Source organism: Ranitomeya imitator, chromosome 6 (assembly GCF_032444005.1).
Source record: "Ranitomeya imitator isolate aRanImi1 chromosome 6, aRanImi1.pri, whole genome shotgun sequence".
Taxonomy (NCBI): Eukaryota; Metazoa; Chordata; class Amphibia; order Anura; family Dendrobatidae; genus Ranitomeya; species Ranitomeya imitator.
The window spans coordinates 433,780,051-433,807,665 of NC_091287.1; the positions used below are offsets into that span (position 1 = coordinate 433,780,051).

The 27,615-nt window shown below is 40.8% G+C and overlaps 1 protein-coding gene across 1 annotated transcript; it reads right to left on the bottom strand.

Annotated features, from left to right (window-relative positions):
* Positions 1-15,109: 15,109 nt before the first annotated feature.
* On the bottom strand, positions 15,110-26,559 carry PENK (proenkephalin). The gene is made up of 3 exons (XM_069731374.1): positions 25,928-26,559; positions 25,004-25,144; positions 15,110-16,034 (listed from the first exon to the last, which is right to left on the bottom strand). The coding sequence occupies exons 1-3, from the start codon at positions 25,931-25,933 to the stop codon at positions 15,393-15,395; spliced, it is 789 nt and encodes a 262-aa protein (XP_069587475.1). The 5' UTR covers positions 25,934-26,559; the 3' UTR covers positions 15,110-15,392.
* Positions 26,560-27,615: the final 1,056 nt, after the last annotated feature.

Below are 27,615 nucleotides of genomic sequence, written 5' to 3' on the forward strand. Positions count from 1 at the left end.
ATGATCCAGGAACAATGGACAAGGCTAATGAGATGAATGAGTATTTCAATAGATTTAGCAGTACATGTGTAATACCAACTGATAGTGGATGGGAACTGGGTGCAAATTCTGCAACATCGATATTGAAGGATGAGCAGACTAATTTTAGAGTATCCGAAAATGATGTGAGGAGGCAGTTTAAGTCACTTAACATTGGTAAAGCTGCAGGACCTGATGGACTCAGCTCACGTGTCCTTAAAGTTTGTGCAGACCAGCTGTGTACTGTCTTTACACGCCTATTTAATGGAAGTATACAAACACAGAGGGTACCTGTGTTATGGAAAACTTCCTGTCTGGTGCCGGTACCCAAGACTTCTTCTCCTGCAACCCTAAATGACTATCGTCCTGTAGCCTTAACATCTCACGCTATGAAGGCCTTGGAAAGATTAGTGCTTGCTCACTTAAGACCGAGGGTCAATGCTTTTATCGATCCCCTTCAGTTTGCCTACCAACATAGATTGGGGGTGGATGATGCTATTCTTTCTCTGTTACATAGGGTACATTCATTTCTGGAGACTGATGGTACCACGGTGCGAGCGATGTTCTTCGATTTCTCGAGTGCATTTAACTCCCTGCAGCCACTTTTACTACACAAAAAGATGACTGATATGAAGGTTGAGAAGGGGATGAAAAATTGGATAACTGACTACCTATCAGATCGGCCACAGTTTGTACAGATGGGAGCAGTGGTGTCAAGCAGATTATTGAGCAGTGTAGGTGCCCCCCAGGGAACGGTGCTTGCGCCTTTTCTATTCACACTGTATACTTCAGACTTTCAGTATAAATCTGAACTTTGCCACCTTCAAAAATTCTCGGATGATTCTGTGGTTGTGGGATGCATTAGGGGAGATCAGGGGGATGAGGAATATAGAAGGGTGGTGTCGAATTTCGTGGATTGGTGCAATGGTAACTATCTACAACTAAATGTTAAGAAAACCAAGGAGTTGGTGGCCAACTATAGCAGGATTAAGTTGGAATGCTTACCGATCACTATTGCTGGTCAGGAGGTAGAGCAGGTGGAGAGTTACAAATATTTGGGGGTCCATTTGGATAGCAAACTGGACTGGAGATGCCACTCAGAGTTTGTCTACAAGAAGGGGATGAGCAGATTGTATTTCCTAAGGAAACTGAGGTCTTTTAATGTGTGCAGCAAAATGTTAGAAATGTTCTACCAATCTGTGGTGGCAAGTGCCATCTTTTTTGCAATCACGTGCTGGGGTAGTAGTGTGCGGGCCTCTGATGCTAATAAGCTGAATAAGATTATTAAGAAGGCAAGTTCTGCTGTCGGCTGTAACCTGGACTCTTTTGGGGAGGTAGTGGAGAAAAGAACTCTGAAAAAGTGTTGGCGGTGGCGCAGTGGTTAGCACTGCAGCCTTGCAGCGCTGGAGTCCTGGGTTCGAACCCCACCAAGGACAACATCTGCAAAGAGTTTGTATGTTCTCTCCGTGTTTGCGTGGGTTTCCTCCGGGCACTCCGGTTTCCTCCCACATTCCAAAGACATACTGATAGGGAATTTAGATTGTGAGCCCCATCGGGGACAGTGATGATAATGTGTGCAAAAAATGTAAAGCGCTGCGGAATATGTTAGCGCTATATAAAAATAAAGATTATTATTATTAGATTATTATTAAAAAGTGTATGGCAATCATGAACAATAATGCACATCCACTATATGAGCTATTCATGAGACAGAAGAGCACCTTCAGCAACCGGCTTATACTTCTGAGGTGTAAGAAGGAAAAATATAGGAAATCGTTTGTGCCAACTGCCATGGGAATGTACAACAATAACATTAGGGTTAAACCACCAAGGTGAATGTCTACTTATTTCTCTACATTTCAGTTCACTTGTTGTGTATGTCCTATTCTAATGTATAATGTATAATGTTCTTCTGTCAACAAACTGTCATGTCAACTATGTAATTCCTTTATGATTTTTATGATTTAAGTCGTGCTGCTGTGATACCATAATTTCCCACGGGATCAATAAAGTGTATCGTATCGTATCGTATCGTATGTTGGGTACTGGCATTACTTTGATTAGCCGACCACATCGCATCTTCAGGTCTTAGATAAGACCCGCTGATACAATGCTCTGTACACACTCCTCTGGAAGCAGTTCAGGGAGAATTGATCTAGGAAGGAGAGCTTAGATTAGAGCATGTACCGTATATAGGTGTTTAATTGCTATTGCAGTAATTGTAAACTGCTGCTGCACTATTAAAGCAAAAATCCTTTTCAGGGCTACATACTGTACTTTCGCTAGTAAAACTGCTGTTAGAGGCATTAAGTGTAGGGATAGCTGGTGGAGGAGGGATTATGGATTAGACACATATAATAATAATAATCTTTATTTATTTAGTGCCAACATATTCTGCAGCACGTTATAATTCAGAGGTTCATATACAGCAGTCATAAGTAGCAATGTTCAAGATAAAGCAATAATTAAAGTGAAAATAATGACGACCCTTCTTGTAAAAGCTTATAATCTACAATGAGGTGGGGGTTATATAAAGTACAGGTGCTTATTTACAGTGATGATCCAGCCATTTTGAGGGAATGGGGGATAGATAAAGGCTGCATGAAGTAGTCACCAGCCACTATTTGTAGTGCTTTTTGGTGCGGTGGAATTTGATGGAGAATTGCATTCAGAGAAATAATGAATGGGCTATATACAACAAGGAATTTGATTAGGGAACATGATAGGCCGCTCTAAACAGTTGTGTTTTAGGGAGCGCCTAAAACTGTAAGTTGTGGTAAGGTGGTGTAGTGCTGCGGTAGCCTGGTGGGTGCCAGGCTGCTGCAACCAATGACAGGTCGACTTGGCCTTGTGTTTTGGATCGTTGTCATGTTGGAGCATCCAAGTACGTCCCATGAGCAGCTACCGGGATGATGATTGCAAATTTGCCCCCAGTATTTGCTGGTAACGTGCTTCATTCATCTTTCCTTCAACTTTGACCAAGTTTCCTGTGCCTTTGTAGCTCACACATCCCCAAAACATCAGCGATCCACCTCCTCGATTTACAATAGGAATGGTGTTCATTTCATCATAGGCCTTGTTGACCTCTCTCCAAATGTAACGTTTATGGTTGTGGCCGAAATGTTCAATTTTGGTCTCATCACTCCAAATTACCTTGTTCCAGGAGTTTTGAGGCCTGTCTCTGTGCTGTTTTGCGTATTGTAGGTGAGATACTTTGTAGCATTTGCGCAGTAATGGCTTTCTTCTGGTGACTTGACCACGCAGTCCATTTTTCTTCAGGTACCTCCTTATTGTGCATCTTGGAGTTGCCACAGCACTACTTTTCAGAGAGTCCAGTATTTCAGCTGATGTTATTTGTGGGTTTTTCTTTGCATCTCAAAATTTTTCCTAGCAGTTGTGGACAACATTTTTGTTGGTCTACCTGACCGTGGTTTTGCTTTACAGAGCCCCTGATTTTCCATGTGTTAATCACAGTTTGAACTCTGCTGACTGGCATTATCAATTCATTGGATATCTTTTTGTATCCCTTTCCTGTTTTATAAAGTTCAACTACCTTTTCCCGAAGATCCATTGACAATTCTTTTGCTTTCCCTATGACTCAGAATCAGAAATCAGTGGCTAGATAAAAGATGTAAGCATCTGTCTGGATCCCAGAAACTCACTCAGCTTTTATGCACACACACTGATTACAACCAAACAGGTCACAGGTGACGATGTTACCTTTATTCAAACCGCTTTGTGTCAACCTCTGTGCATGTTATCAAGCCAAAATCACCAGGGTATGTGAACTTTTTATCAGGGTCATTTGGATGTTTTGGGTTGTCACTATGATTTAAAAAGAGAAAACTGTAGTTTGACAATAAATGGCTTCACCCAACCACTAACCATGAGTGGAGAAAAAGTTTTGGTGTTATCATTCATATTCTCTGAAAAAAGGCCAAGAACGCAAAAATTCTGCAGGGGTATGTTAAGTTTTGAGCACAACTGTACATATATTTCATGATCATTCCCCACCTACCAAGCTCAGGGAATATGATGTACACCTGTTTATATGGGATATGTGTTAATTTATTCTTCAATTGTCTACATATAATTCATGTTCATTCCATATCCAAAATGCATAACAAACTATAATACTTCTCCATATTTTGGACCTATAAATAATTATGTTCATTCTTTTTATTTATTCCTTTTACTTAATTCTTTTTAGTAAGTCCCGCATTTTTGCGCCATTTCAAGTTGAGCAAAAATGTTTCTACATTTCAGGCGGTTTTAACCCAGAAAGCGCTAAAAGTTTCAAACTTTTGCTTTTATCAAAGAATCCCCCACCTGCAGCAGATTTGTCCTTGCTTCCTTTTTCTTTACAATTGACATATCCCAAGATGTGTGGCACGGAATGAGCAGCTTTGAAAAACAATATTCCGTTAGGAGACAGATATGCAATGTGTCGATGTGTGGTCACACAATGGTTGCACTGTAAATGGCAGCCGATCAATGATATTGCTTGCATGTCACAATAATGTACTGAATTTGTCTTGTGACTTGAAATTTGGTAATTGTTTTGGTCTTTATAGAGAGAATTAAGCTGAAAGCTTCTTTCCTAAAAAGTTTTTCAACAATCTGCAACATTGCTTTGTGTCATTGTCCTGTTGTGGGATAATGACAGTCGCAATCTTCAGATAGTATTACATACAGTTGTGAAATGGAGTGATAGTGTTTTATGATTATTCTGTTTGACCTGTATGTAAGGTGCCAGAGGCCGGTAGCCGTAGTCGAGCTGCTCCATGTCACCCTGGCACTTTACAGGATATCATGTCCCAGTATGCTGTCTAATGTAGGGTGCATTACACTCGGAGGCCGCACTCCTCTACTGTCCTATAGTCTCCAGAATCAGCCGCACACAGATCAGGGGACACACGGTTCATTTCAACATTCAAACGTTTACTGGACAGTTCAAATACATCAGATTGTAATACGCAGTATTTGGCACAGCGCCCTCAAATGCTTGTTTTCGTAATACAGTACATTTTCCGCTTCACTTTTAGTTCCTCCTGAACCATTCCTACACTTACTGGTTCCTTCAGCCCCAGGAATTTCCTATCTGCCACGCAGTGTTATTCAGATCCACTACCTTCACCCCACACGGTTCCACATCCATCTTCCTCTGTATGGAAGGGTTTAAGGTGCTCTCCATTGCACCTGTTTTGATCCCTAGGCTCTGGACGTTGCAGGAATGTCTGTAAGGTGTCTTGTAAGGTCTCATACTGCCTAACACCAAATGTACTCCTCCAGCTGTCAGCTGAATTGAACTTCACCTTATCTCTGTCACCAAGGAACTCTCTCACTTACTAAAACAGGAGGCGATTCCTTTTTAATTTGCCCGCTCCCCCTCCCAATCTGGGCTAGTCCCAAAACATTAACTGTATCCTGCCTTAATGTACCTATAGTCACTATCTATCCTAAGTCCAAATCTGGATTCTTCTCAATCTCAACAAGCAAGAATACAGTATTTAATAAATATAGTGCACAGCATAAATGAGTACATCCCTTTTTGAAAAGTAAGATTTTAATAAATATCTCACTGAACACAGCAACAATTTCCAACTTTTTTTTAATCTATAATATGAGAGTAAGGATAATAACATAAGTTTCATTACAAAATCTTCACTTTTACTCAAATTAACTGATAGAAAAACTACAGCATTTAGTATTTTATATGAACCCCCTGATTTTTAAGGACAGTGCCAAGTCTTCTAGGCATGGAATAAACAAGTTGGCGACATATTATCACATCTATTTTTTTTCCATTCTTCAAGAACGACCTCATTTAGAGCTTGGATCGAGAGTGATGCTTAACTTATCTCTTCAGTATTCCCCATAGGTGTTCGATTGGGTTCAGATCAGAAGTCATCACTTTTTGAGTTCCCAAGGTCACCAGTACGCTTTTTTATTTTCCCTCTATTTTCTGACACCAGACAGGAAAGGGAAATATAGGGATACCCGTAGTTGAGCGGGTGCACCACTGTCATGACCCTAGGGTGCCAATCTCTGTGGCTTAGGCAGGGATCATGAAGTAAGGAGAGACCCGTTTATAAGACCCACACAGGTACTGTGACCTCTCAGTTGGATTGGATCTAGTGATGAGCGAGTGTGCTAATTACTCGAGATTTCTGAGCATGCTTGGGTGTTCTCAGAGTATTTTTGGCGAGCTCGTAGATTATGTGTCACGGAGTTACCGTGACAGAGCAGTACCAGAAGACGGCAGCGTCTGATGGCTCCTGCTTCGCGGCTGAGAAGAAGCACTTCTCCAGTGTATTAAATGTGTTTGCTTTCTTTCAGCAGGACAGGGGTTAATCGGCCATGTGGAAATCTGTGCATTCAGCTGTGCTCGGTTAGCCACTCCTCTCTCCTATAAAAGCTAGGCCTTTTGGCTAGATCCTTGTCTGAGTTAGCACTTGCTAGATAGACCTGGAGAGTGAGGAGCTGGTGTCTGGAGAGCTGGAGGAGTTAAATGGTGCACTTGCCGGTGCCGGTGTTGTTGCCATCTTGATATATCTGTTTAGCCCAGCTCAGGCTGACCTCCATAAAAGACTATGATTTGTTTCTATACATTGCAATACTGTGGTTTTGCAGCATAAGTGATCAAACTATTGCAAGTTCTAGTCCTCTCAGAGGACCATAGAATAATGTAAAAAAAATACAAATGTGAATCACTTCCTTTTAATCTGTGAAATATAAAGACATGAAAAACATAAAAAATGTGGTATTGCTGTGCCCATAAAAGTCCAATGTATCAAGATATAAATGTTAACGGTCTCAAAATATGGCAACATAAAGCAGAAACATTTTTTGCAAATGTTTTTTTTTAACACTTAAAGGGCCACTGTCACCCCCCTGCAGCCGTTATAAACTAAAAGAGCCACCTTGTGCAGCAGTAATGCCGCATTCTAACAAGGTGGCTCTTTTAGTTTTGTGTTCAGGTATTACTAAAATAAAGCGCTTTGAAACTTTGCAAAAATACCTGTCTTTGTCCACGGAGGCGGGTCCTCAATCCCCAGTTTGAAGGGTATTCTGCCGTCACTCACATCTTCAGGGGCTTTCGGCGCTGCCCCCTCCGTGCTGTTTTCTTTTCAAATCCGGCGCCGGCGCTGTGTAAATGTTTGTGGGGCAGGCGCAGTGAGCTCTGGCGGTCTGACGTCCCAGCCAGGCTTGCAGACTGCGCCTGTGCTGGCAGTGCGGCCGCCCACCTCGGGAATCCCTGCCCCGCACTGTGTTATGCATTGTGCACAGTGCGGGGCTAGGATTCCTGGGCATGCGCACTGCGTGTGTCAGACTGTCACCCAGGTCCCCCGCCCCCCGCCTTACAGCATCTTTATACTGTAATCAGCTGATCGTGCCTCCTCCTCCTTCTCTCACTAGCAGTCGCCGGGAAAGAACCAACATTGGCAACTTGCCTGCTAGCTGGTGTGTGTTTTTTCTAGGTGTATTCTTTAGGTGTATGGAGGAGGCACGATCAGCTGATTACAGTATAAAGACGCTGGGGGGCGGGGGACCTGGGTGACAGTCTGACACACGCAGTGTGCATGCCCAGGAATCCTAGCCCCGCACTGTGCACAATGCATAACACAGTGCGGGGCAGGGATTCCCGAGGTGGGTGGCCGCACTGCCCCCACAGGCGCAGTCTCCAAGCCTGGCTGGGACGTCAGACCACCAGAGCTTACTGCGCCTGCCCCACAAACATTTACACAGCGCCGGATTTGAAAAGAAAACAGCGCGGAGGGGGCGGCGCCGAAAGCCCCTGAAGATGTGAGTGACGGCAAAATACCCTTCAAACTGGGGATTGAGGACCCGCCTCTGTGGACAAAGACAGGTATTTTTGCAAAGTTTCAAAGCGCTTTATTTTAGTAATACCTGAACACAAAACTAAAAGAGCCACCTTGTTAGAATGCAGCATTACTGCTGCACAAGGTGGCTCTTTTAGTTTATAACGGCTGCAGGGGGGTGACAGTGGCCCTTTAAATAAAAAAAATTGATGCAAGTTTGGTATCGCCATAATTACATTGACCTAGCTGCAGAGCTACATACTGTATCTATGTCAATTTTACCTCACAATAAATGCCATTAAAACAAAACCCACAAAATAAAGGGAGAATTGGATTTTTATCACAAAATTGTCTCACTTGGATTTTTTTCCCTTCTTATTCATTTTGCCCTACAATGTAATGAAGTCAATCCCAAACTGTTCTTCAACTATATCAATAGTAAAAGAATAAAAACTGAAAATGTAGGCCCCTTAAAAAATAGTGAGGAAAGAATGGTTGTAGATGACGAGGAAAAAGCTAACATATTAAACACCTTCTTCTCCACGGTATTCACGGTGGAAAATGAAATGCTAGGTGAAATCCCAAGAAACAATGAAAACCCTATATTAAGGGTCACCAATCTAACCCAAGAAGAGGTGCGAAATCGGCTAAATAAGATTAAAATAGATAAATCTCCGGGTCCGGATGGCATACACCCACGAGTACTAAGGGAACTAAGTAATGTAATAGATAAACCATTATTTCTTATTTTTAGGGACTCTATAGCGACAGGATCTGTTCCGCAGGACTGGCGCATAGCAAATGTGGTGCCAATATTCAAAAAGGGCTCTAAAAGTGAACCTGGAAATTATAGGCCAGTAAGTCTAACCTCTATTGTTGGTAAAATATTTGAAGGGTTTCTGAGGGATGTTATTCTGGATTATCTCAATGAGAATAACTGTTTAACTCCATATCAGCATGGGTTTATGAGAAATCGCTCCTGTCAAACCAATCTAATCAGTTTTTATGAAGAGGTAAGCTATAGGCTGGACCACGGTGAGTCATTGGACGTGGTATATCTCGATTTTTCCAAAGCGTTTGATACCGTGCCGCACAAGAGGTTGGTACACAAAATGAGAATGCTTGGTCTGGGGGAAAATGTGTGTAAATGGGTTAGTAACTGGCTTAGTGATAGAAAGCAGAGGGTGGTTATAAATGGTATAGTCTCTAACTGGGTCGCTGTGACCAGTGGGGTACCGCAGGGGTCAGTATTGGGACCTGTTCTCTTCAACATATTCATTAATGATCTGGTAGAAGGTTTACACAGTAAAATATCGATATTTGCAGATGATACAAAACTATGTAAAGCAGTTAATACAAGAGAAGATAGTATTCTGCTACAGATGGATCTGGATAAGTTGGAAACTTGGGCTGAAAGGTGGCAGATGAGGTTTAACAATGATAAATGTAAGGTTATACACATGGGAAGAAGGAATCAATATCACCATTACACACTGAATGGGAAACCACTGGGTAAATCTGACAGGGAGAAGGACTTGGGGACCCTAGTTAATGATAAACTTACCTGGAGCAGCCAGTGCCAGGCAGCAGCTGCCAAGGCAAACAGGATCATGGGGTGCATTAAAAGAGGTCTGGATACACATGATGAGAGCATTATACTGCCTCTGTACAAATCCCTAGTTAGACCGCACATGGAGTACTGTGTCCAGTTTTGGGCACCGGTGCTCATGAAGGATATAATGGAACTAGAGAGAGTACAAAGGAGGGCAACAAAATTAATAAAGGGGATGGGAGAACTACAATACCCAGATAGATTAGCGAAATTAGGATTATTTAGTCTAGAAAAAAGACGACTGAGGGGCGATCTAATAACCATGTATAAGTATATAAGGGGACAATACAAATATCTCGCTGAGGATCTGTTTATACCAAGGAAGGTGACGGGCACAAGGGGGCATTCTTTGCGTCTGGAGGAGAGAAGGTTTTTCCACCAACATAGAAGAGGATTCTTTACTGTTAGGGCAGTGAGAATCTGGAATTGCTTGCCTGAGGAGGTGGTGATGGCGAACTCAGTCGAGGGGTTCAAGAGAGGCCTGGATGTCTTCCTGGAGCAGAACAATATTGTATCATACAATTATTAGGTTCTGTAGAAGGACGTAGATCTGGGGATTTATTATGATGGAATATAGGCTGAACTGGATGGACAAATGTCTTTTTTCGGCCTTACTAACTATGTTACTATGTTACTATGTTACTATGATTACATCTTGCATCACAAAGAACAATGCTCCTACCGCACACGTTGACCGAAAAATAAAAACTTTATTCCTCTTGGAAAAAGGCGAGGAAAGAACAAAATGGAATAATTTAAAAGCTGGGTGGTCATGAAATGGTTTAAGTACAGAACAGGAATTGAGTAAAAATAATGACTGAGGAGTGGACATTTGGATGCCACTATCTATTAAATCCCATCTTAGATCAAAAGAACAGATGAAGATTTTCCAAATACATGAAAGGTTTGATATTTTCCAGGGGTAAATGCAAGTCCATAGTTAAATAGCAAGAGCCCCCATTAGATCCAGTACCAAGAATCATGTAGTTGCCCTAAAACAGTGTCGGATTTGCTATTTGATTTGCGCAGGAAGTAATTCTAGAGTTGACTCCCATGTCTGATAGAAATTGCTTCCTCACGCTGTCCGACATCTCTACTCAGTGGGCCGACGGGTTAAAGACAGTGGTTTTATTTGATGCTATCAATATGCAGCAGCTATACAATAAAGAAATCATGTATGAGACAAAGGAATATGTGTTCTTTTGATTGAAAGTATGCAAAAAGGACCAGACTGGAGTAAATGCTTTGTTCTATGGGGTTTAAGTGCGTGGAGAAGTATGTATTCTCCAAAATTAATGAATCTAGAGACACATTATAATTATGATTCACTTGTTTTATACCGATTATTGCCTGTTCTAAGTGCATGAAAAGGTGAGTAATAAAGGATGACATTTTTTGTGCATACATTAAAAAATATGATCACTGTCAGCAGATGCCACTAATCTGACATTTATAATACTTATGTCACTACAAGTACTTGTATTCCCACAGGGCAGAGCTGAAGTGAATGCAGACATATCAGTTACACCCAGGCCCTGATGTATGAGGGAGTCCAGAGTCCTCTCCTCCACATAAGAAGAATGCAGTATTATCAGTGATACATAGTAGATGGGGGGAGGAGGGATGGGGTGTTAACATTTTTGCATTGCGATTTAGAAACCTAATGATATACATAAGCGTTAAAATATAACAGCATATGTACACTCCCTGACAGAAGTTATGTCGCTTATCCATGTTATGTAAATAAAAGCTTATAACCTGACGCTAAATTCATCCATTGGTTGTATGAATTATTCTTCTGAAAGCTGAAACCCTCCGAAATGTGGTTTAGGTTAAGAAAATAAATTGGCATCAATGCAGAAATATTGATCTGTTAATGGACACAGAATGGTCAGACTTTGGCAAGACAAAAGTTTTGTCGCCCACATAAAGTAATGTGATATCCAAACAAATAAAAAACTTTAAATACAAATATATGTTGTATAACATTGGTGAATGAAGTTGTGATGCTATTAGAGTCATATTTAATATTTTGTGTGACCTCCATAAGCTTGAAGTACTGCATCCATGCGGTTCAATAATGATTCATACAATTTATTAATGAAGTCACCAGGAATAGCAAAGAATGCAGTCTTACATGCCTCCCAGAGTTCATCTAGATTCTTTGGTTTTGTCTTCCAAGCTTCCTCTTTCATCCTACCGCAAACATGCTCAATGATGTTCATGTCTAGTGACTGGGCTGGCCAGTCCTTGAGCACCTTAATTTTCTTTGCCTGGAGGAACTTTGGTGTAGAGATGGATGGATGAGATGGAGCACCATCCTGCTGAAGAATTTGACCTCTTTTATAATTTGGAATATAAGAGGTAGCTATTACTTCTTGATATTTTAGGCTATTGATATTGCCTTCCACCTTGCAAATGTGTCGCACACCCCCATACTGAATGTAATACCAGACCATGATCTTTCCACCACCAAATGTAACTGTTTTCTGGGTGTATTTTGGATCCATACGGCTCCAGGAGGTCTCCTGCAGTATTTGCGGCGGCCGTGGTGCAATTCTAGTGAAGATTCAGTAAAGAAATCCACCTTCTGCTACTTTTCCAGCGTCCATCTGTTTAGCAGGCTGTGGGACTTTGCAAATGCCACGTGGTTTTTTATTTGCCTTTTGTTTAGTGCTAGCTACTGGGCACTGATTTGACCATGGAGCAATTTCGAGACAGAATCCTACAAACTGTTCTAGTTGACACATAGACTTGAGGTGACCAGGCCTGATGGAGCTCTGCTGCAGTGGAAGAGGGGTTTGCTTTGGATTTTCTAACCAACAAACGTTCCTCCTGAGCAGTTGTGTTGCGGGGTCTGCCGGACCTGGGCTTGTCAAACACATCTCCAGTCTCTTTAAATCTTTTTTTTAATTCTTTGTACTTGGCACTGAGACACATTAAAGGTGCCAGCCACCTCTGCAGTGGATCTGGTTTTCAGCCTCTTGATAATCCAGGCTTTGGTCGCAGGGTGGATTTTTGGCATGTTGTCAGATCTCAAGTTGCAGTTCAAGTGAAGGTCTGGGGTGATGGGTTTCTTTTTATACACACAAACTAATTAACCGATCATTTACTGAGCACAGGTGAGGATGTAAACTACGAATGGGTACATTATATGACCAGGCGAAAAAACTTTTGTCTTGCCAAAATCTGACCATTCTGTTTCCATTAACTGATCAATATTTCTGCATTGATGCCAATTTATTTTCTTAACCTAAACCACATTTCAGAGGGTTTCAGCTTTCAAAAGAATAATTTATACAACCAATGGATGAATTTAAAGTCAGGTTCTAAGCTTTTATTTACATAACATGGATAAGCGACATAACTTCTGTCAGGGAGTGTATGTTGATGATTTGAAAAATTGCTATAAGTTAATACAACTTTAAAGGTACTCATTGTATTGTTTATTCAGCATTGTATATGTAAGGGTATGTTCCCAAGGTCAGTAAACGCAGCTGGTTGAACGCTGCGTACATCCGCAGAGTCCAACCTCCGGCGTCCAGATAATACAGCATGGTGGATGGGATTTCAATAAATCCCATCTCCACTATGCGTGCATTGGCGCCCATAGCCTCCCTGCGGAGACAGACATGCGGCGTGTCTTTCCAGACTGCAGCATAACTACTTATCTTGCGGAGATGGTCAGTCTCCACAAGATAAATATCACCATTCCAATGTATAGGATGCGGTGATTCCGCAGAGTTCAATGAACACATGCGGAATCACCTGCCTTCAAAAGCCGGCAGCGATTTGGACGGAGCGGATATGTGCTGCGTCCAAAGCGCTGCCTAATACTGACAGTGGGGATGTAGCCATACACACCAGGCTCTGCTCCCCTCACACTGATCTGCTGAACTCTGTTGTGCTCCACCTAGGACTTTGCAAGTGGCTCGACGTACTACCATGTGATCATCTGCCTGGGCTTATATTAGGAGAACCAATATACTCACATGTGTCTTGGTATTAAGATATTTAGTGTTTCTGAGTTCTGTTTGAGTACTACCTGTCTGCGGTCGACAGGACTTCTGCTCTTTGTCTGCAGCTTACAGTACCTCTGCTCCCTGACTGCGTCCTCCAGAACCTCTGCTTCTTGTCTGCAGTTTTCAGGACCTCTGCTACCTGTCTGTGCTTTCAGGACCTCTTCTCCCTGTCTGTGGCCTTCAAGACCTCTGCTTACTCTCTGCATCCTCCAGGGCTCTGCTACCTTTCTGCGGCCTCCAGGACCTCTTCTACCTATCTGCAGTCTCCAGGATCTCTGCTATCTGTTCCTGGTCTCCTGTCTGTCTACGGTTTTTAGTACCAGTGATATTTGATTTCTGCATGCAACACCTGTCCGCTGCACTGATGCGTGTGGCCCGTGTGCTTGGAGGATACACCTCAGTAGGTGAGCCAAAACAGTATAGAGTCAGAGGAGGTGGACAACTTGATATTTTGCTTTGTGGAAAAAAGTTCAATACAACTTGTATTACCGTATTTTTCGGACTATAAGACGCACCGGACCATAAGACGCACCCCAAATTTGGGGTGAAAATTGCAGAAAAAAAGATTTTTTATAACATGGGGGTCCGTCTTATTGTCCAAATTTACAGTATCTTATGGCGGTGGCAGAGCAGGGTCACAGGAGGCAAGGTGGGGTGATGCTGGGATGAGGAGGTGCTGGGATGAGAAGGTGCTGGGATGAGAAGGTGCTGGGATGAGAAGGTGCTGGGATCAGGAGCTGCTGGGATCAGGAGGTGCTGGGATCAGGAGGTGCTGGGATCAGGAGGTGCAGTGAGAGGTATGGCGTGAGAGGGGTCCCTGGCGTACCATGCAGGCTTACCTAGGTGGCAGAGGTGCGGTGGCAGAGGTCCGGTGGCAGAGGTGCGGTGACGGGGGTGTGGCAGCAGAGGAGGCGCAGGAAGCGGGGTCCCTTTCCCCGGTATGGTGATGCAGCAGGCCCGGTATGCAGCAGAGCCGGGTGAATCCTCTTGTTATCGGTGGGCGCGGCCATCTTCCTGAGGCCGCGCGTGTGCAGATGAAGCGCTCTGCTCCCGGGGCTTCAGGAAAATGGCCGCGGGAGGCCGCGCGTGCGCAGATGGAGATCGCGGCGGCCATTTTCCTGAAGCCCCGGGAAGCAGAGCGCTCCATCTGCGCACGCGCGGCCTCCGGAAAATGGCCGCCACCACCGATAACAAGAGGATTCACCCGGCTCTGCTGCATACCGGGCCTGCTGCATCACCATACCGGGGAAAGGGACCCCGCTTACTGCGCCTCCTCTGCCGCCACACCCCCGCAACCGCACCTCTGCCACCGGACCTCTGCCACCGCACCTCTGCCACCTAGGTAAGCCTGCATTGCGACTATTAGACGCACCCCCCATTTTCCCCCCTTTTTTAGGGGGGAAAAAGTGCGTCTTTTAGTCCGAAAAATACGGTACTTATTTACAGTGAAATCATGCTCTTCTTCATTTAGGAGTCCAGTGCACAGTCCTATTTAGTGACTGACAGTTATCTCTTTATGCACAGTCATACAGAGAAGCCTTCCCTACATTTCTGTGCCTATAAGATAAGGTTCCCATTGAAAAGAACATGTGATCATCCATAACCTGTAGATAGAAAAATGACAAACCATGAACTGTGCAGATATGATGAATAATTTATTTATATACAATAAGCATTGGTAGATGTATTCTGTTTAAAAGAAAAAAAATACAGTAACAAAAATATTTTAAGCATAAGACCTACAGTATAAACCAAAGTGTGACAAACTGATTATGTTGTTGAGTTATAAAGAACACAGAGCCTGGTGTAACAGATTACAATTTGCATTGTTAACAAAGACAGTAAAAAACTGTACAGTGCAGGCAACACATTACAATAAAATATGGTCAATGAGGCAGTCTTTTTGATCATTTGGGGCTAAAATCTCATAAATCCGCCGTATCTCTTATCCATTTCTGGGGTCTCTTTGGAATAGCTTTCACCATCTTCATCTGAAGGAAGAAGAGAATCTGCAAAGCGCCTCATGAAACCTCCATATCTTTTCTGGTAGTCTTGCCACCATTCTGGCCTGCCTACTCTTCTCATAAAGCCTCCATATCGCTTCTGTAGTTCCCTTCCTTCATCTTCTATGTCTGAACTTCTTCGGTAATCTCTCATGAACCCCCCATATCTTTTGTTGATTTCTCCTGGTGTCTCACTGTTGTTGTCACGGTAGAGACCAGACTCAGGATCCACACCAGTGCCCAGAAGCTCCCTTAGGAGATCTGATGTGTCACTATCGTACTCTTTCTTCATGAACCCTCCATATTTCTTAGCAAGAATTTCTCCACCATTGGATTCCTCTTCTGGTTCAACATGGTACAGCTCATCCATTTTCTTCTTCATGAAGCCGCCATATCTTTTCATAAAACCTCCATACTTTTTGGCAAGTAAATGGCTATCGATGCTTTGTTCTTTCTCTGCCTCTTGAGAGTTATCTTTGGCAGTTTGCAGAAGCTCTTTGCAGGAATTCCATGCTCTGGCCTTTGGTAACTTACCCTCACATTCCAACGTGCAGGCCTGAAAAGAGGGAAAAAGTTATTTAACGAAAAAAAGTCATTTCACTTTTTTAGATTTGCGAAGATTAGTCATCCAGTCTCATATGTCACTCCAAAATGCATTCTAACAATTCTTTTTCATAAACCTTTTTGAAGAACTGAATAAGCTGCAATGAGATCTGTTCTCTAATTGCCCTGTTTTTTTTTTTCAAATGAAGTGATAATCATATTTTAGACTTTGAGCTACAGAACTGTTATATTTTACAAAAAAAGCTTACAATAAACTAAAAAGTAACTATTGTGCATATATAAAAATAATAGATATACATATTATCGTATATATATATATATATATATATATATATATACTGTATATATATCACCACTGAGATAAGAAAAAGGGAAACAATAGGTCTATAATTTTCAAATTCAAAAGTTGTCAATAAGAGTTATTTCAGAGATATCATGCAAACTTGAGCCTTCAGCCCATCGTGAAATAGATATGCTGTTCAACCTTTATCCATTGAGAAGTAATATCAGTATGTCAAACCTTCAAATCTCCAAGAGCTGCTATGATGAAGGACAAAATATTAGTCTACTTAATGTTCCTTGTGAAACTTGCGCCAGTAATTTAGATTTTGATTTATTGTAAATTATAACCAGTCAAACAAAGAACTGCATGTAGACTCCCTACACATTTGGAATGATCCTAGTAGGCATGCTGTGACTGGTGTGCAAAAACATGCATCTTAGTTATTCCATTATTGGGGTATCAAGTGGGTGCATAGAGTGGATGGGTCACCTGAGAAAGTTTACAGTTTAACAAGGCAAGAAATTAAACATAGAAGCTAGAAAGGGTAAATATCAGTCGAAAGTGTCTTTTGCACTTCAAGGAAACTAAAAATCTTAAAATTTATAAGATTATCAGTAGTGATGAGCGAGTGTACTCGTTGCTCAGGTTTTCCCGAGCACACTCGGGTGGTCTACGAGTATTTGTTGGTGCTCGAAGATTTAGTTTTTGTTGACCCAGCTGCATGATTTATGGCTGCTAGACAGGCTGAACACATGTGGGGGTTGCCTGGTTGCTAGGGAATTCCCACATGTATTCAAGATGTCTAGCAGCTGTAAATCATGCAGCTGCTGCGACAAAAACTTAATCTCACAAATACTCTGAGACCACCTGAGCGAGCTCGGGAAATCCCGAGCAACGAGTATACTCGCTCATCACTAATTATCAGCTAAACCTTGTCTTAAACACTGACATATATTTGGAACTAGGCACAGCATTGCATTACTATCATCTATATGTATATATTAATCATACCATGTGAAAGACAAGATTTAGAAGAAAATCTCCCCAGCTGTACCTTATATCGACCTTGGGCTTGCTTTGTCTCATTCAATTGTTGATTTGATGAAGTAATAAGCAAATGTTTGTAATATTACATACTGGTCAGCCATAGCCTTACAACCTATTCTCTAGATCTTTCTTTCTTGTCACCTAAACAGTCTTGGCATGGACTCTGCAAGGTGTTGTTTAATGTCTGGTATCAAACCATTATAAGTCATGTAAATTGGGATTTGTGGCCTTACATGGTTTGGATTTGTTTTTCCAGTACATCCCAAAGATGCTTGAAGGCCAAGAACATTTTGACCCTTTGCCATGCTTGTTAAACCATTTCTTAATCATTTCTGCAGTGTGTCAGTGTGCATTATCCTGCTGAAATAGGCTACTGTCATTAAATATATACCGATACTGATACCACAGAGTGGCATAGTCAGTATGAAATCACATTTATGTAGGCAGTAAATATCTAATGTAAAGAGACAAAATTCATCAGACTCCATGATCTGATACATCCATTACTCCCTGGTACAGATAATTCTTATCTGCTCATCATAAGGGCACCATTGATGTTCATCTGCTCATCATAAGGGCACCGGCACCATTGATGCTCATCTGCTCATCGTAAGAGCACTATTGATGCTCATCTGCTCAAATTAAGGGCACTAATGATGCTCATCTGCTCAAAGTAAGGGCACCATTGATGCTCATATACTCATCATAAGGGCACCATTGATGCTTGTATACTAATCATAAGGGCACCATTGATGCTCGTATGCTGATCATAAGGGCAGCAATGATGCTCATTTGCTCAAAGTAAGGGCACCATTGATGCTCATATACTCATCATAAGGGCACCAATGATGCTCATCTGCTCAAAGTAAGGGAACCAATGATGCTCATTTGCTCAAAGTAAGGGCACCATTGATGCTCATATACTCATTATAAGGGCACCATTGATGCTCGTATACTCATCTTAAGGAAACCAATGATGCTCACCTGCTCAAAGTAAGGGCACTATTTATGCTCGTATACTCATCATAAAGGCACCATTGATGCTCATTTGCTTAAAATAAGGGCACCATTGATGCTCGTATATTCATCATAAGGGCACCATTGATGCTCATCTGCTCAAAGAAAGGGCACCAATGATGCTCATTTGCTTAAAATAAGGGCACCATTGATGCTCGTATATTCATCATAAGGGCATCATTGATGCTCGTATACTCATCATAAGGGCACACATGATGCTCATCTGCTCAAAGTAAGAGCACCATTGATACTTGTATACTCCTCATAAAGGCACCATTGATGCTCATCTGCTCAAAGTAAGTGCACCATTGATGCTCATCTGCTCAAAGTAAGGGCACCATTGATGCTCATCTTCTCAAAGTAAGGGCACCATTAATGCTCATCTGCTCAAAGTAAGGGCACCATTGATGCTCATCTGCTCAAAGTAAGGGCACCATTGATGCTCATCTACTCAAAGTAAGGGCACCATTGATGCTCATCTGCTCAAAGTAAGGGCACCAATGATACTCATTTGCTCAAAGTAAGGGCACCATTGATGCTCGTATACTCATCATAAGGGCACTATTGATGTTCATCTGCTCAAAGTAAGGGCACCATTGATGCTCATCTGCTCAAAGTAAGGGCACCAATAATGCTCATCTGCTCAAGGTAAGTCACCATTGATGCTCGTAAACTCATCGTAAGTGCACCATTGATGCTCATTTTCTCATTGTAAGGGCACCATTGATGCTCGTATACTCATCATAAGGGCACCCTTGAAGGTCTTGTAGATATGCAGCCCTGTGAACAGCAAACTGCAATGCACTCTGTAATCTGACAAGTTTCTCTTTAAGGTGTCAGAACATTAAATTTTTCAGCAGTTTTTGCTATAGTAGTGTTAAAAATTCCGTGTAAACGGACCAGATGGGCTGGTATGAATGAGCATTGGGGCCATGACCCTGATACTGGCTCCCCTGTTGTCCTTCTGTGGACCACTTGTAGTAGGTACTAACCACAGCATGCTGGACACATGTCACAATACCTGCTGTTTTGGAGATTTTTTCCCAGCTGACTATCCATAACAATAGGCCCTTGTCAGAGCTGCTCAAATTTTGACACTTGTACATTTTTCCTTTCCTGCTTCCAACACATTAACTTTAAGAATTGATTGTTGACTTGCTGCCTAATAAATCTCACCTCTTGGCAGGTTCAATTGTAGCAGGATAATTATAGTAACATAATCATATTAACTAATTCATGTTCAATTATTCTCCCAGTGGTTTCAATGTTATGGTGAATTGCTATACATCAACTTGAGGCCCGATGATTCTTTAGTTTGCTCAGTGGATAACTAACTCTTAGTTTGGATGTGTTTAAATGTGACTTGTGGTCTGTTGACTTGAACCAACAGGTGGCACTATACAACCTCAGATCGGTAAACATTTACAGATCGGTGGTCTTTAATAGGCTCTTTACACAGGTAGACTGCAGTAAATGATGCAAACTGAACGATATGTAGTAGATCGCTCAGTGCGCATACTGCTATTTTTCTTGGCAGTGCCAGTCCTTTTTAGACATGATAATACACTGCAGAGAACTACGATCTTTTGCCCTGCACCAAAGATCATTTCACCCAATGGATGAGCATTTTTCTCATTCATCGAGTGATCGAAGAATCATGAAAAGACATAGGCTCATAACCTGTATATGGGGCTAACTATAGGACCACTGTGTACTTTAGGTCTGCACCAGATGCCACTGTAAATTTATACAGCCTCCATATAGTAACAAGCAATATAAAAAAAACTATCCAATGTACATAGGCAAGGTCTAGCTTTCATTCACTACTCCAGCCAAATATCTAAATACAACTGCTAAGGCAGAGTAGCTTGCACTCTCTCTGACCTTCCTGCCATCCAATACAAGAGGAATCCATTTTTTACTATCCTGATATGTGTTACCATAACTCTTAGCCTTTACCTATCTGCTATAAAGGAGATGAGGTTTGATAACCTCCTAGGGTACATTCATATATCAGGACTAAGCAGAGTTACAATTTGATTTTGATTTTTTTTCTGGACAGCTTATGGAAAAAAATTCTGGACAGTCAAAAAATTTTTATGAACACATTGGAAAACCATAATCGAGTGATTCACATCTACAGCCCCTAATTCTGACATGAAGACGTTAGCTGCATTCTGATATGAAGATGTTAGCTGACAATTGCAGTGATAATGATCTGTACACGTTTCTTCATCACGGACCCATCATTTTATTTTTAAGGATAGAGGAAAAAAGTGAAGGCAGGGATGGACATATGGCTTTTTGGGGGTAAATTAGCCAAAATCAGAGTTCCCTTCCTGGTACTGCTATTAGAGGGCATCTCTTACCATAAAAAGTTAACCTGCTGTGAAAATGGCATAAATCTCCATTTTTATATAAATTATGTTACATAAGATACTTTTATAGGCACAGTGCCCCTCTTTTCCATAGGTTTTGTCTGGTATTGCACCTCAGCGTTTTTCAGTAGCTGCTGTAAAAGCAGTAAGAACCCATGGTAAGGACGCTGATTCTAGGGAATATTTCAGATCTTGGTTGCATGCACACAAAACCTTTATATATGCCCTTGCAGACACTTCGACCAGCACCTTTACATCACAAAATCTTATAACTTCTTACTACTCTGTCTAATGGTAGCAGTTTTTCGTTCCTTTTCATGAATAATATATCTGAGTCATTTTTCACTGCTCTGGGATATGAAGCATCTGTTCTATTGATACATTTGCGGCTTAGCTACTCAGGGCACGGAAAAGACCCACATTTGTATTTTACTTCTAATACGGAGCTCAAAGCACAGAACCAAAGAAATAATAAAGTGTAATAAAATAAACGATGAATGAAATGACCTTGGTGTGTATTGGGAACACAATGGTAGAGCGGGAGTGAGATTTCTCTTCCTCGCTCGCTCTTTATGTCTCTCTTTTTTCTAGACTTATTATTGTATCAAGTAACATAATGATGCCACACTTTCTGCCTTCACGATACACTGTAGTATGATGGAAGCGTCTGTTGCCATATATCTCATTAAGATGTATACTGCATGGAAGCATCTAGGCATTTTTAATGCTTGAAGTAATATTCGTAGTTTGACTAGTATGTGATTTTATAAGTAACTGATCTCTTAAAGCAGTGTTCCCCAACTCCAATCCTCAAGGGCCAACAACAGGTCATGTTTTGAGGATATCCTTAGTATTGCACAGGTTATTGAATGCTTGCCTGTCCATGTGATGCAATTATCACCTGTGCAATACTACGGAAATCCTGAAAACATGACCTGTTGGTGGCTGTTGAGGACCGGAGTTACATTTCAGATCTCGTATGTCAGATACTTGATGGTAGAGTCCCTTTATAATGGAAGTTTTGTCATGTTGATATATTTGTCTTGACTTATTACAGACAATTTCGATTTTATTATGATGAAAGGAAGAATATAGTGGATTTTTGTACTGAGCCATGAAAAACGAAGTTTACTTCCGGAGCGCGTCGGATGGTTGACGTGATGACCTGTGTTAAGTGGTTTTAGCACGTATGGAGTAAAGTTACAAGAATCACTGAGTTTCTCGCGAATGACCGCGCGCTGACTTTTCTCTTACTGGATTGTGTTCTGATAGGCTGAAGGGGCCCGGGACATAAATTAATTGCAGATATCAATCTCTACCATGACATTATTTACTAGACTAAGGACTGAACTGCGTCACACTTTTTACACGTGATGACATAATTCACAATATGTATTTTGTGTTTGTTTTTGTGTATTAACAATGTTAATATAATACTAAGTATTGCAAAAAAAAAAAACAATTTAGAAAATAAATGCATGCTGCATTACAGGAATGAAACTACCCAAGCTATAAAATGCTGCAGAAGCCAAACATATGTGAGCTGTAGTATTCAAAGGGGCATTAATCACATCAGTAATGGTATCTCATGGGGTTAATGTATGATTATGGCAAATTACAATGCAGGCTGATCGGAATTGACTCATAATGGGCACTAATGTCATATTTGCATAAGACAATGTGATATATAATTATGTTTGTTAGAGTGAGAGACAAATGTAGCTGAGTCGAATGTGTATTTTATTTTGTGGGGGGTCATGAGGGTGATCACTTTGATTTATATATTTAATGTTCATGATGGCAATGGAATTGCCATTTGTGTAAAATATACTGTCTATGCAGCACGGTGGCTCAGTGGTTAGCACTTCAGCCTTGCAGTGATGGGGTCCTGGGTCAATATCCCACCAAGGACAACATCTGCAAGGAGTTTGTATGTTCTCCCCATGTTTGTGTGGGTTTCCTCCAGGTTCTCCGGTTTCCTCCCACATTCCAAAGACCTACTGATAGGGAATTTAGATTGTGAGCCCCATTGGGGACAGTGATGATAATGTGTGTAAAGCAATGCAAAATAAGACAGCGCTATATAATAAAAAAATAAATGTAATAAAAAGAATGCACCATTTCTAAGTGCATGAAAAAGGATTCCTAACAGCTCTATGGGATCCGGATTTCTGTCATATCGCTTTAACTTAGCAAAGTCTAACGTAAGAAAATGACGCCGTTATCAGGATCTACACAGTAATATTGCTACCGGGCAGCTGTGCCCATCACAAAAAGTTATCAGATGCAGAAGACAGAACGCTTGCTGTAGTGCACCCTGCCCGCAGCAGTAGTGATAGCGCTGACAGGAGCGTTTAACATGGTTACATAGCTAGTAAGGCTGAGAAGAGGCATATGGCCAGAGTCCATCCAGCCCAACCAGGAGATAGGAGAGGTGTGGAGAAAGGGAATGGGTATGAATAGGGTTCCTAGTCAAACATAATTCTGAAATAGTATTCGTTCTATATTAAATGGCTAAAGAGCATTTCCCAATATTACTTGTTATATTTGCTAGTGTGCTACATCTGTGTGTGTAGCAGAGCTGTCTTTGTCATATGGTCATTGTACTCTCAGGGTTTACTTTGCATTTCTTTTTCTGTATAAATCTAATTCATCAACTTGTGGACTTATCACTGTGCTCAAATACATCTGTACAAGAATACAATAATAACTAACAACATTACATGTGCATCCACTCTTCTTACCTTTATAACTAGGGTGATAAAATAATTATCTAAAGATATTTCCATTCTATATTAGCCGTACATTCATCACAAGTAGTGAATGACAAGTACGCTTCAATTCTGCCACTGCTGCTATATCTGATAGTCACAGAAAGCTTCCCAATATGGTCCATTTTCCATTTATCAAGTCATCTAACACGAGGAATAAATGTGCAGACCAGTCAACTCATGAACAGTAAGATTATAGTAAGAATAGAATTTACTTTAGTCATACTTTTAATTTGGTTTTTTAATTAATCTTTATAAATACATTTTTACTAATGCTATATTATATACATTATACTGCACACCTAAATGGGTCATGGCATGAGGACCAAGATGTATTAAGGAAACTAAGTGAAAGTCAATACAAACCTTCAATCTATACGTTATATTCTAGTATTTAAACACTATGCAAGATTGCATGCAATTATCTATCTATAATCTATCTCTCTGTCTATCTCTCTATCTATCTATCATCTATCTATCTATCTATCTATCTATCTATCTATCTATCTATCTATCTATCATCTATCATCTATCTATCATCTATCATCTATCTATCTATCATCTGTCTAACTATCTATCTATTATCTATTTATCTATATATTATCTATCTATCTATCTATCTATAATCTATCTATCTATTATCTATTTATCTATATATTATCAATCTATCTATCTATCATCTATCTATCATCTATCTATCTATCTATCTATCTATCTATCTATCTATCTATCTATCTATCATCTATCTATCATCTATCTATCTATCTATCTATCATCTATCTATCATCTATCTATCATCTATCTATCTCTCTGTCTATAGACTGGATGTCCAGCAGCTGATACACTTTTCAGTAAGGTAGTTTATTTTAATTTACAATTCTTCTTCATCCTTTACTCTAAAGAGTGAATTTTGTTAAATACATTTCTGTCTAATCTAATTTTTTATTTGCTTAAATTGGAATTATCCCTTACTATTTCCCATGCATTGGAATTCTGCACTATTTGATCCATTCCTTCTAATGACACTATGTGTCTGTACAGTCTGATGTATATCATGTGCGATTCACAGCAATAAAGCAACAACCCCCTCCCCCCCCCGCAAAAAAACCCCATACTCATCGAAGTGACTGTAAGACTCTTTGAATTACTACAAACTTTGGGATTGAGAATAAACAAATTTGACTCCTCCATCCATAGCTGACTGTGTTTTGAGCCCAATAAATTCACATTAGCAGATTGTGAGTTCCTCTGACCATACGGACTGGGGTGAGAGAATATATAAGTACATCAGCGGTCCTATATAGTATTTATGTATATCTACATTACATGAAACTTTCCTCCTCTACATGACTCTGACTTGGTATTGAGCGATTCTGCTGTCCGAGGTGCTGAACCGCTCTCTGACTTTAGCTGAGCACAGGCTGCATAGTATGCATGTATCTAGCCTACTGTAGAAGAAACTTACCAAGGAGTTGATTTCCGCTGTCTGTCCCATATGGTAAGAACAAGACACACAGTCCTTGCTACAGTCTGCTCGGATTGCCACAGCAAGATATGTGGTTATAGCCAGGGCTAGACAGCAGGATCTAGTAACCAGCCCCATTGACTGCAACACAAAAGTGGATAATCAGGAATACAGAACCAATTCTGCAAACTTCTATAGCGAGTATGAACACAGAGCTAAGGCATTAGTATTGTAAATCTACCACATAATGTAGCGTTTATCACGCTAATAATACTGTATATGTATATATATATATACAGGTAGTCATCGACTTACGACGTTGATCCGTTCTTACGAGGCGTCGTAAACCGAATTTCGGTGTAAGTCGGACCATACGTTCATACAGTACTGTACCATAATAACAGTACAGTACTGCAAACACTTAGCCTATCCAAACACCTATCCTAACACAATTAGGGTGTTATGGCGTGCAGGAGACTCGTTTTCCTCGTGTAACCGGGTACAGTGTACAGTACTGGACTCTATTCTTCCGCCGCTGCACGTAGTTCGACTTACGACACATAACCGCGTAAGTCGGAATGAGGCGTCGTAACCACGAAACGATGTAACTCGAGACCGTCGTAACCCGAGGACTAACTGTATATCACATAATATAGTACTTGTCCCACTAATAATATATGTATATATATATAAATCACATAATATAGCAATTAGCCCACTAATAATGTACATTACATAATGTAGCACGTATCACACTAATATATTCATAACGTTAAATACCCTTATCATAATACTGTGTATATATATTATATATACACATCGATCAATATAGAACTTCTCACACTAATAGTTACATAATGTAGCACTTACTACACTAATAAGTTCTTCCAGTGAATTAGAATAAGACTGTGATCTGATACTTACTTGCATGGCAGCTTTGCAATCGATCCACAATAAACCGCCAACTCTGTAGAGAGGAGCACAATGAGGTCTGGTGCCAGCAGAGATGGGAGCAGTAGCCCAGGTTGTGTCTTCTTGTGCCACCTCTTAGATGTGAGCTATGGAGACAGCAGCAATCCTCTCCCAGCTCTCTGACAGGACTGCTGCTGCTTGGAGGGCTGCTAGAAGAATCCCAGAGCTGGGCTACTTTATAATTACTTCAAAAAAGAGAGCAGGAGCTTCCCCCAATAGCCTGTGGGCTCCATCTGACGCAGCTGCTACGTTTCCCACTCTCTGTCCCATAGCTTACAATAATTGAGCACAGTCATGATCACCAGCAGCACTTCTGGGGGAGGACAGACTCTCCATACCTGGTGGGGGATGATGCATGGCTTACAATATGATGGAATGTCTGTACGATCCTTAATAACTCAATATGGAGCATTTACTGTCACATTTACCTATACAAGACAGGAGAAACTCACACGTGTTAAAGAACACAAAACGTCTACAGATTGAATACATGAACTACTCTATGTATATACATGTACAGTACAATGCAGCTGTATAATAAATCTGCTCCGTGTGTTACATGTTTGCTTTAGAATTGTCTGATCATACAGAACAGAAGGTACAATGCTCAATAGAGAATAGCAGTTGTCCTCTAGGGGGCGCCCAACACCTTCTTCAGGCATTCATGACATTGGTGATGATGAACTTACATGTGTCTATCACATTAAATAGCTTAATCCTAAATATATTGTTTTTTGCACTAAGGAATATACAGTTCACGCACGCACGCACGTACGCACGCACGCATGCACACCTATTCCTTACATACAAGAAACTTTATTGTCACAATACAAAAAGTTAAAAAACACACATTAGTAAAAAGATGTGTAATATATAAGACACCAAATAAGACACTTATGTATAACACATCTTTTTACTCATGTGTGTTTTTTAACTTTTCGTATTGTGACAATGAAGTTTTTTGTAATTTTTTATTTAAACTCCTACTGTATGATTCTCCAGTGTTTTGCATTGCAGTATACAATAACTGAATGATGTGTGTGATCTAACCTTTACCAAGTGCAGCACAACTTTAATTACTGCCATAGATGCATTCAACACCCTCTGTAGCTGCCATTCATACATAATTATTTTAGTAGAAGATAGCCTGAAAATGTGCCAGAAATAAGAAACATGTACAGGTCCTTCTCAAAAAATTAGCATATAGTGTTAAATTTCATTATTTACCATAATGTAATGATTACAATTAAACTTTCATATATTATAGATTCATTATCCACCAACTGAAATTTGTCAGGTCTTTTATTGTTTTAATACTGATGATTTTGGCATACAACTCCTGATAACCCAAAAAACATAGTAACATAGTAACATAGTTAGTAAGGCCGAAAAAAAGACATTTGTCCATCCAGACCTGTCTCAATAAATTAGCATATTTCACCCATCCAATCAAATAAAAGTGTTTTTTAATAACAAACAAAAAAACCATCAAATAATAATGTTCAGTTATGCACTCAATACTTGGTCGGGAATCCTTTGGCAGAAATGACTGCTTCAATGCGGCGTGGCATGGAGGCAATCAGCCTGTGACACTGCTGAGATGTTATGGAGGCCCAGGATGCTTCAATAGCGGCCTTAAG

Excerpts from the sequence above, each read along its gene's own strand:
- PENK (XM_069731374.1), bottom strand. Across the intron at positions 16,035-25,003 it reads CAGCGGAAATCAACTCCTTG|GCCTGCACGTTGGAATGTGA; the intron begins GTAAGTTTCTTC and ends CCCTCTTTTCAG.